The sequence below is a fragment of the Solanum tuberosum genome, unplaced genomic scaffold (genome assembly GCF_000226075.1).
Source record: "Solanum tuberosum cultivar DM 1-3 516 R44 unplaced genomic scaffold, SolTub_3.0 scf00087, whole genome shotgun sequence".
In the NCBI taxonomy this organism is placed as follows: domain Eukaryota; kingdom Viridiplantae; phylum Streptophyta; class Magnoliopsida; order Solanales; family Solanaceae; genus Solanum; species Solanum tuberosum.
This window is the reverse complement of record NW_006239017.1, coordinates 1,097,100-1,108,899: the sequence shown is the minus strand read 5'-3', so window position 1 is coordinate 1,108,899 and position 11,800 is coordinate 1,097,100. Positions and strand designations below refer to the sequence as shown.

The 11,800-nt window shown below is 33.8% G+C and overlaps 1 protein-coding gene across 1 annotated transcript; it reads left to right on the top strand.

Annotated features, from left to right (window-relative positions):
* The first annotated feature begins 9,163 nt into the window (after positions 1–9,163).
* Positions 9,164–10,062, top strand: LOC107060641 (uncharacterized). Its single transcript, XM_015308745.1, has 2 exons — positions 9,164–9,280; positions 9,358–10,062. Exons 1-2 carry the CDS (start codon positions 9,164–9,166, stop codon positions 10,060–10,062), a joined length of 822 nt encoding a protein of 273 aa, XP_015164231.1.
* The last annotated feature ends 1,738 nt before the right edge of the window (positions 10,063–11,800 follow it).

The window sequence follows — 11,800 nt, the reverse complement described above, 5'->3', positions numbered from 1 at the left end:
TCTTTCGTAAGTGTGGGGATTCATTGGCAGTTCCATCTTATGGTAAAAGTCCCAAATAGTACTAGTTATGAATTAAATTGGGTTAAAAGAGGAGATCGAGTAATTTAAATGAAATTGGATAGTTTTGATCGAATTTGAGAAATTCCTTTTATTATGGATATTTATGTTAAGTTTAGTCATGGTAGGAATATAAATAATTCGATATTGTAATGAAAGATAAAAAAGTTAATTAATAAATGAAAGTTTAACGGAATATTTATGATGCTTTTCCCTTTAATAAATTAAGAACTATACAATTATTAAAGAGGGTCCGAGAAAGGATTGAATTCACTTGTAATCTACTGGATTTAAGTTTTCTTTGACCATATATAGACTATAGTCTTTTGGCATTAAAATGTAACTACTTCTATTTTTACCTTTATCCTCATGTTGGACTATATTAAAAGTCCCTGGTCATTTCTATGAATACCCCTATTTTGTGTTCGTTTTTAATTTTTATTTTTTAAAAAATATTTATTTTTATATTTTAAGTAATAAAAATATCTTTAATATACGTAAGACCAACAAATATTCACTAGGCCAAAAATAATAATTCCTGAGTCAGTTAATTTCTTTTGCTATGCATAGGTTATACCATATAATTTTAGAACATTATAATTTATACCTCGAAGATATTCATACAATGAATATGCATTAAAAAAATATATTTTTTAGGCATAATTTGTATTTTTGGGCTTATGCATGAACTTTTAAAGGCATAAAATTCTACGACGGAACTTATTCATTGTAAGGCATAACTTGTGTTTTGGGACATAAATTCAATTTTAGAACAATCAAGCCTTAAGAAGGTCATATATTAAACTTATGCCTTGAGATGTAAGTTTAGTATTATGAACTTGTGCCTTTGGGATATAAATTCGTTTGTGTGAACTTGTGCCATATAGGGCATACCATGTACAACAATTTTAAATTTCTTAATATTGAGGGTAAAATTTTGTCTTGCGAATTAGATAACACTGAATTAATACCACATGAAAAAATTGTCTAAAAAGGTTTACCTAGTGAAATTAGGTCATAGTTAAAAATACTTAAAAGGAAAAATTGTATATAATAGCAAACTATTAATTCAAATTAAATGCTATAAATATAGTTTGATTTAATTGTACCTCATAGCAAACTGTTGCTATTTCACCTCTCTCCTGGTGAATCTCGCTCGCCACTCTCGTTCTCTTCCTTGCCTCTCTCGTTTTTATACAAACGCAAGTGTATAAAGTGCGTTTGTGTTTGTATAAAGTGAGAGAAAATTGTATATATACATATATTTTTGTACCCCTCTCTCCCCTCTCCCAGATCTCGCTCGCCACTCTCCCAGATCTCGCTCGCCACTCTCCCAGATCTCGCTCGCCACTCTCCCAGATCTCGCTCGCCACTCTCCCAGATCTCGCTCGCCACTCTCCCAGATCTCGCTCGCCACTCTCCCAGATCTCGCTCGCCACTCTCCCAGATCTCGCTCGCCACTCTCCCAGATCTCGCTCGCCACTCTCCCAGATCTCGCATAAAGTGAGAGAAAATTGTATATATACATATATTTTCGTTCCCCTCTCTCCCTTCTCCCAGATCTCGCTCGCTCACTTGCCTCTCTCACTTTATACAATTGATCTTTTTGTATATGTATACCAAAGCAGATTATACAATTGCTTTCTTTTGTATATGTATAGCGAAATATACATATTTATGTTTGCTATGGAGCGCAATTATGCAAACTTTGCTATAACATACAAATATGAATTTTGTGTCTGCTATATGTGAAAGTTGCTCTACTTAAAATGACAAATTTTCATTAAATGAGTAATAGAGACAAAATTAAAGATCGTCAATTTCCGAGACAAAAATTAAAGAACACCCAAAATAAGGGTAATCCATACCAAAACTTGTAAGTTTTTTAAAATACATACAATAATAAGACAAAAAAAACTTCAGTTCAATAATAAAAGCGTGGTGCGTGACATGTAGTAAACGCAAATCCTAATTTTGAACTTTGTCATACATATATGCATGATATATAAGTGGAAAAGTAGAGTCGTAGATCAACGAACTTATTATGCTACAAATTTCAAACCTTGAACCACTTGTTCTGAGATACTTTTGATGAAAATAATGAGATATAAAAATAATTATTGAACGTAAGTTTAGTAGTATGAACTTGTGTCTTGGGACACCAATTTGCTAGCATGAACTTGTGCCTTATAGGGCGTAACATGTATAGCAATTTTAAATTTCTTAATATTAAGGGTAAAATTTTGCGTTGCGAATTAGATAGCATTGAATTTATACCACATGATAAAATTGAACCTTAGTGAAATTAGGGCATAGTTAAAGATACCTAAAACGATAAATTATCATTAAATGAGCAGTAGAGACAAAATTAAAAATCGTCAATTTGCGTGACAAAATTAAAGATCACCCCAAAATAAGGGTAATTCATACTAAAACTTGTAAGTTTTTTAAAATACATACAATAATAAAAGTTATAACACAAAAAAAAATTTCAGTCCAGTAATAAAAGCGTGGTGCGTGAAATGTGGTTTAAATGCAAGTCATAATTTTAAACTTTGTCATATATATATGCATGGTATATAAATGGAAAAGTAGAGTCGTATATCAACGAACTTATTATGCTATGAGTTTCAAACCTCGAAGCACTTGTTCTGAGATACTTTTGATGAAAATAATGAGATATAAAAATAATTATTTTCTAATATATGAATCATGATAAAATGAAATAACTGATTTGAAGAAATTGAGTTATAATTAAAAAGTGATATAGTAAAAAATACGAAGAGGAACCTTTAAACTGTTTCGATGCATACGAAGGAAAAAGGGGAGCAACGGTAAGTTGTTAACGACCTATAATTTACGAGATCAAGTTATGAAGTTATTGATGCTTATGTTAGGGTAGACTAACCATATTAGGGGTGAGCATTCAGTGTTTAGTTCGATATTTCTAAAGTTCAATTTCGATAATACGATAATCAATAATTGGAAATAGATATCAAATATCAATTTTTTAAAGTTTGCCTATACAATAAATCATACTTCAATACACTAATTAAGTATCGAAGGAAAATGTATTTTGATAAGATATGTGTTCATTTGTCCAATATTTGATATGTCTCCTTTTAGAGATAGCATATACAGAGACTAGACTTTCACTTTCAAACCCTAATTATTAAATTTTGTGTCACAAGTCGATCAAGTCATCAAAATCACTGTTAATGTTACAAATATGGTTAACTATTCACCCCACAAGTTGAAAAGTAAATAAATAATCAAAATTCTCAAATTTAGGCTCTTAATGAATTTAGTTAGATCAATAAGCTATGATATGCTTAGAAAACTTGAATTTAGGATTATAGTACGACCTATTATTATTTATTCACACGAGTAAGTAAACATCTAACATGACAATTATTATAACAATCAAAAGACAAACACGAGATCTAAAGTTTGATATTCTATATTTTAGTATTTTCAAAATTAAAAAGTTTTGATAATCGACAATTAAAGTAGATATCAAATATCAAATATCAAATTTTGAAAATTTAATTCAGTAAAATTTTGATTCAATTTTCAGTAATTTATGTTCATCCCTAATCAAACTCGTTTAATTACGTGTGTTCCTTCTCCAAATCACACATGCTGCTTCATGCAACTTTCATTAATTAAAGTGTTTATGCATTTTAAGAGCGGCCCAAATAAATACATTTTGACGATCAAAGGGTTTAACCGGAACAAGCTCGAGTTTGTAAAGATATGATATCTGAGTCTAGCTCAAACTCAAACTCAAAAGCTAGCTCATGAGGGGAAGATTGCACAAGTCCCATATAAGGAGACTACCAGTTCATTCTCCAACCAATGTGAAACTTTTATCCACTTTAACACCCCCTTTCACACCAAGGCCCAACTGAAGCGTAGCTTTGATATTATGTAAAGATATAACACCTGTACCTAACTGTTAAAAAATGACAAAAGTCCCACATTGATGGTTAATGAGATGGAATGATGGATGAACTCATTATAAGGCTTGGACAATCCTCCTTCCTTTGAGCTAACTTTTGAGATTTGAGTTAGGCTCAAAATCTAATTTAACATGGTATCAAAGTAGGGCCCATCTCACCCAATGTTGGGTCCCCCAAAATCAAAATTGTCCACGCAGCAGGTGCTAAACATTGGGCGTGAGGTGAGGTGACAAAAGTCCACATTGGTGGTTGTTGAGATGAATTGACTTCTCCTCCTTTCTTTGAGCTAGCTTTATGAGTGTGAGTTAGACCCAAAACTCAATCTAATACTAACTCAACCCCAAAAGCTAGCTCATGAGGATTCTCCCCGAATCCATATAAGAAGACTACCCGTCCATTCTCCAAACAATGTGAAATTTTATTGCTCTAACAGAGTTAAAGTGGCAAAATGAATATTAAGCTCAAGTTTGATAGTGTTTTTTCAAAATGCATTTGATCCAAATATTAACAATGTACCTCTTTTTAAATTGATAAATTTAAAGAGGAGGTTAATGTAATTACACAAATTAAGCATTACATACTTGGTTAAGACAGTGTGGACAGAGTATAAATAGCATTCTTCTTGTCTTACTCATCATTTGTTCACAACAAACCTTTGACACACTCAGACCAAATTTTCAGAGTGGTGTCCCCACCCCTACCCCGCCCCACCGCCGCCGATCTAGGCGGGGAACAAATTAAAATCATCCAGAAAAAAAAAATCGAAACAAAGACAGGTATAACTTTGTTAAAGATGTGTTTTTGCATGCAAAATTCTTTAATTTTGTGCTAAAAAATTGATCTTGTTACTCAATTCTTTGTTAAAGATGTGTTTTTCCCCTTTTTTTTTTTTTTGCTTCATCAAATCATGTAACAGACCAAAGAAGAGAAAATCAAGAAGTGAACAGAAAAAAAGAAGTTGATTTTTTTTCCTCAAATGTACTTAATTTTCTGTTTTGAATTTTGCCTGTTTCTCTTAATCATGATTAAAGAAATTTAAAGACTAACAAATCATACCAGTCAGCTTTTGTAATCCAGAATTCTTTTTTGTTTTTTTTTTTTTTTTTTTTTTTTTTTGCTCTTTTTATATAATTTTGTGTTTATAAATAGTGGATGTTGATTGTGATATTCAAGCAATTAACACTACCATAAAATGATACATTGTTTGTTTGTGCCTTGTGTTTATCAAATAGTGGATTGGTTAACTAATGTATCGTTTGGTTGTGGTATTGGAGTAATCAACACCACCTTTATGATACATTGTTTGTTTGGCCGCGTATATAAGGATAAAATGTTTATATTGAATAAATCTCGTAGCAAGTTATGTGCGAATAAATCTTATGTGTGATAGAATATGGAGCAAGATTAAGTGCATCAATGTAGAGATTCAACCTTTTATAAGAAATTATGTGTTTTGTGTTTATCAAATAGTGGATTGGTTAAGTAATGTGTCGTTTGATTGTGGTATTGGAGAAATTAACACCACCATAAATTGATACATTGTTTGTTTGGCCGCATATATAAGGGAAAAATGATTGTTGTATTAAATAAAACTCGTATTAAGTTATGCGTGAATCAATCTTATATGTGATAAAATGTGGAACAAGAATTGGTGTATCAATGCGGAGATTCAACCTTTTTATGGGAATTTTTGTGTTTATCAAATAGTAGATTGGTTAACTAGTGTATTGTTGATTGTGGTATTGGAGTAATTAACACCAGCATAAAATGATACATTGTTTGTTTGGGCGCTTATATAAAGAGAAAATGATTATTGTTGTATTGAATAAAACTTGTATTAAGTTATGCGTGAATTAATCTTATGTGTGATAGAATGTGGAACTAGAATAGATATATGCACAAAGACTCAACCTCTTAAAGGCAAAATTGCGCTAAATAAAGTAATTCATGTAAAACACGGGGCTTGGTGTTCAGTATTAATTTTTTAAAAGTTCGGTTTTCAGTTTGAAGGTTTTGAAATTTCGGTTAACTACCGGAAAAACAGAACTTATGTGCTATATGTTACGGTTATTCATTTTTTCTATCTTGATGTTTTATGTGCAGGTACATTTATGTCTCCATGGCCTAATTACTCTGCCTCATGTCCTTCCTTTCTCTCGTCCCCGAGTGCGATGCCAAAGATCAGGTTTTTATTACTCGAAAGAGCTCTACTTCAGTTATTTTGTTCAATGACACAAGTTTAAATTTTATATATATACATAAACGGTCAATTAAATACAAGTCTTGAGAAGTTGATTTTTATGAACGGTACCAAAAAAAGTTAAAAGTTGTTTTCTTGAAACATCGTAGATCTTTTTATAAAGTTTCTAGAATGTCTTAGTGAAGTAACTTGGATAATTATTTTGAAGAAATATCTAGATATTCTAAAGTATTCCTAGAAGATAAAGTTTACTAGAAGAATATCTAGAACCATCCATAGACAAGTATAAATGGGGATGGTTTTGTACATTTGCGATCGATCAACCCAATTCAAGAAAGGCTTCTTTCATAACAAAGTTCTCTACCCAAAATTCTCCTTACCTGCCTTAGTTAAATCTTCTAATATTAGTCAACGAAGATATCCATTATTTAGTTGAATCTTCCGATATTAGTCCAGGAAGATATCCATTCTACTTAAATTATGCTCGTTTAACCCTAAAATTTCATAGTTATTGATTCCACTTACATTTTAGATAACAACTGCAAGCCACGTGATCAACTCGGGCCAAGATAAGGCTCACTTTTAGTCAATGTTTTTATTTGTTACCTCTTTATACACTCTAATGTCGACTCCTTGACTAATTATTTTCTTGAAACATACTTGTCGATATTGTTACATTCATATCATGTTAAACTCATCAACTTTGTTCCCCTCGTATGATACCAAATCACATCTTCAAAAGTTTCGGATGTGGCTCCTTTCTACTAGTTGATCCCTCCATTTTCTCCCGTTGGGGATTGAAACTACAATGACTTCTTTTTTTTGGTATACCGCTTTGCTCACAAAGCGAATTAACATGGATCTTTCTAAATATGAGAAGGAAAGTGAGATCGTTGTCCGATATTTATCACCGAACCCCCAAATGTGTATCTTCTACTGTTTCAGCCGATCCCCAATTTACTAGTATCCATATTTCAGCTGCTTACACGTGTATCATTAACATATAATCAATCTTACATTTATTTGGTTAATATTACTAGTTCACGCTGTTACCTCTCTCCTCTCTTTAGCCAAAGAACTTCTTTCCGTTCCACAGAAATCTCTCAATCAACACTCAGCAGAAATCTCTCAACACTCGAGAGAAATAAAAATATTCAATGTCTTCATCTCTGAAATATTCATCGACAGAGATTCATTGTTAAATCTCACTCTCACACCAATTATATTCTCTTTCAATGATAAATTAAACAAGTTACAGTAAAAAGATAAGATTTGTAAAGAGTATTAACAACTCAAGTTTGAAGTAACTTCGTGTAACCACTAAGTGAATTTGCAATTAAAACTAATTTTCATTTAGTTTTTTTAAGTTGCCATTGTAGGTATAAAGGACCCGGCCTCCATTTTTTTTTTTAATGATTTGCCCTCCATGGAACCAACTTCAATAATTAATTTCACCAAGCACTTCAAATATTCTCGTGATCATTGTTTGGCAGTGAATCGGGTGAGATGAGGAGATCTGACCCCTCTATTGTAATGAAATAATTGGAAGCTCATTTATTCTTTGAAGAAGAGCTTTTGCAAAACCCACTTTTGCCTCATCTAAGGTGAAGAGGAAATAAAGTTGTCAAACATAGTATCGGAAAGGTCGTCTTTTGCCTCATATTAAGGAGGATCTCAACTCTTCTTTAATATGGGAGCGTAGACATTCCCGTGCAACTTATTATCAGGTAGATCTAGCGCCGTTTGCCATTCATAACATACTTGGATTAACCAACAAGTCTAGACCATTTATTTGTTAAAGACACACTTGTAATATTTTCAAGCCCCAACAGGGGAAATGGAGGTATCAGCTATTAGAGAGGAGCCACGTCGAAAAGTTTCCTTTCTTGACTGGTAATGTCCTCGAGCTAGAGGTTTCAATCTCTTCATTGTAGCACCCATTGACTTCGAGTTTACTAATGACTAAATTGGTTTCACTGGAACCAATATTATAACTAGCATCTACTGTTGCTAATACTATGTTTTCTCCTCTTTGTAAAAAGAATATGAAACGTGGTACACTGATGAAACACATAAGATCAGTACATGCAATTTATAGCAACTTTTAAGCCGCTTTCCAAATATACTAAAACTTTTCCCTATTTTGAAGGGAACTTAATAATTTGTATATATACAAAACAATCTTTTTTCCTTATTTACCCAATATATAATTTTTCAACAAAATGAATCAATTATAGAATGTCAATTTGATGGGTTTAGAATCATGAGGTCTCAAGTTTGAATTCCACCAGATACAAACACTAGGTTATTTCTTTCCATCTCTCGTAGTCTTGGTGGACAGAGTTACCTAGTGCCGCTTCCTGGTGGATAAGTTTTTCATGTGACTAGTTGAGTTGCACACAGGCTGGCCTGAACACCACAATTATCAAAAAGGAAAACAATATTCGTGATTGAATTGATCTATTTACTTTTTGCAATTGTGAAACTCTTCTTTGGGGTTTCTTTCTTTATTGGTTGTTTTTATTTACTGATATGTGACTTTTTAGTTGTAATTTATCAAAAATAGTGATTAAGGATGGGTTTTTGCATTTATTTGTTGGTCCTCTGTTTTTATTGTCCGCATTAAGGAAGTTTGCAATTTGAGTTTCACATGCTCATTGGGATACTGTTTGACTTGAATTTATGGTGTTATTCGGATTAGCCTCGACTTGAAGGAAATAAAGTTCTTGTGCTAATATGTTTTTCTCAGTGTTTAACATTTTTGTGACTTTTCTAGGTTCAAGCAGTGACAAAGGCAAGTATTCATCAATGCGAATGCAAGATATCCGATGACTGTTGGCTGCATGTTTTAGAATGACCTCTTCCTATATCCAGAAGAGATATTTCTTCTGCTTGAGATATATCTAACTATCGAGAGGAAAAACTATCATAGTAACATATACACATGGGGCGGAAGAGAGGTAAGCGCGTTTGGAGAGTGGGAAATGATTCAACTGTTGATACAGCTAACGATACTGTGCGAAATGATTCATCTGTTGATGCAGTTAATAATGCTGGAAATGTGAATAGTCAAAGAATTCAGAAGTAAGGATGCTGATGTAAGCAATCGTGACTCGAAAAACTTGGATTTTGTCACAGGCTGATAACAATGCTGTGCGAAATGATTCATCTGTTGATGCAGTTAATAATGCTGGAAATGTTGATAGTCAAAGAATTCAGAAGAAGGATGCTGATGTAAGCAATCGTGACTCGAAAAACTTGGATTTGTCACAGGCTGATAACAATGCTGTGCGAAATGATTCATCTGTTGATGCAGTTAATAATGCTGGAAATGTTAATAGTCAAAGAATTCAGAAGAAGGATGCTGATGTAAGCAATCGTGACTCGAAAAACTTGGATTTGTCACAGGCTGATAACGATGCTACCTTGAATAGAAAACTTCCTAGTGCTGCTAATGTTATTGTATCAGCAGATACAAATCAGGAAAAACGCGTTACTAAGGACCTGAACAGAAATAAGAGTGTGGTTATGCAAGGATCTCCTACCAGTGGAGCTTCTTTGAATGCCGCACCAGTCACAAATCAGGAAAAACGTATTTCGAAGGACCTGAGTAGAAATAAGAGTGTGGTTGTGCAAGGATCTCCTACAAGTCGAGCTTCTTTGAATGCCGCACCAGACACAAATCAGGAAAAACGTGTTCCAAAGGACCTAAGTAGAAATAAGAGTGTGGTTGCACAAGGATCTCCTACCAGTGGAGCTTCTTTGAATGCCGGTGCTTCAAGGTTGTTGATTCCTCAAGATAAAGCCCGAACAATTTGTGGTCGTGAAAATGACGTTTGTTAGGCTGTGAATGAGGCTCATGGGGTGCAACTAGCCGCTGAAGCCATTGAGATGAGGAAGGGCTATCCTCTTGCTGAGTTTGAGAAATTTATTCGTTCTGCCTCTCCGGTTATATGTCCATCTGTTCAAGGTGGTCAAGGTGCACCTCTAAGCAGGTGTGAGATACCGAATATCTCTTTATGGAACTTGTGGCAGTGGTTTGAGAAACATGGAAACTATGGTTTACAAGTAAAAGCAGAGGAACATACAACTCGTCGTCTGAAGTTCAGTGCATATTTTAATCCCTCTTTGTCAGCCATTCAGCTCTTCAAGGATAATCGAACTCAGGGTTCACCTACAGGAGACTTTCACACAAGATTTTCTCTATTTGTACCTAATCCTTGTGTTGAGAACTCAAGCTCTTCACTCAAAGAGAATGTTGTCTCTGACTCCTGGGCATCTTCAGATTGCAGTGCTGCAGATCCACCTGCTGAATCTAAGTTGTCTGATGAACTTCTGTTTGAATATTTCGAACAAGAAAGACCTCAAAGTCGTAAACCATTTTTTGAAAAGTGTGTGGTACATCATAAGTTGTTTCTTTTATCATTTTAGTTATATTGTTTTTGTTATCAATACTAGTTCTTTTTTTATATCATAAGTTGTTTCTTTGGCTTGCTCCAACTACTCTATTCTAGGATTCAGGAACTTGTTGCTGCTGATGGGCCTTCAAGTCGTGGAGATCCATCAATCCTACAGTCCGCGCGCTTACCTGATCTGCATCCTCATTCTTGGTTAGTATAGACATATAACTGACAAATGTTTTGAGATCCATCAATTTATACTATACACTTATCTTTAGAGTCGGTCTAAAAAAGAATGTTATTTTAATATTTGGCAAATGTTTAATGATACTATTTGTCCCACTTATTTGGCAAAAAGTTTACAAAGGTGTACTCTTTTATTTATCTTAAGGGTAGTTTTGAAACATTGCAAAGTCTTCTCATATTTCGTAAATCGGTGCCCAGTCAAGCTATTACATCACATAAATTGGGACATTTTAACTCATTTATATTCCTTTGTTCCCTTATTCCATAAGCAGAGACAATTTGTGGTTAGTATGGAAAGGCTTCTAGTGAATATATTTAGTTTTTGAATATGTGAAGAACAATCCAGGCTTGCATACGTCCTTTGTATGCGAAGTATAATCGTCTTCAAGTTCTAGAGCAAACTTCTAATAGTACTTGGTGTATTTGCAGGTTTTGTGTTGCATGGTACCCAATTTATAGGATACCAACCGGCAACTTTCATGCTTCTTTCTTGACTTATCATTCGCTTGGACATTATATTCACAGAGGCCAGCACTTGACGCCCCTGCCGGTGTAGTTTCCCCAATTGTGGGCCTCCAAAGCTACAATGCTCAGGTATTGATAACTGCGTAGTTACACCTTTGAATGCATTTTAAGTTCACAATTTAGTACTTTTTGCGCTCTTTACTTCAAACCTAATGTAGTTATTTTTCTCGTTTCTTTTCTATGAATGGCGAAACTAGGGTGAATGCTGGTTTCAGCGAAGGTACCTGAATGAAGTGACTGTGGATTTAGTTCTACAAGAACGAGTAAGGACACTGCAGCAGACTGCTTTTTTTATGTCACGAGCTGTGGGAACGAATGGTGCAGGAACACTCTTCAACAAGCACCATGATTATGAGTTTTTCGTGTCTAGGTGACATTAAGTATCGTGATCTATCATGTTGATCAACTAA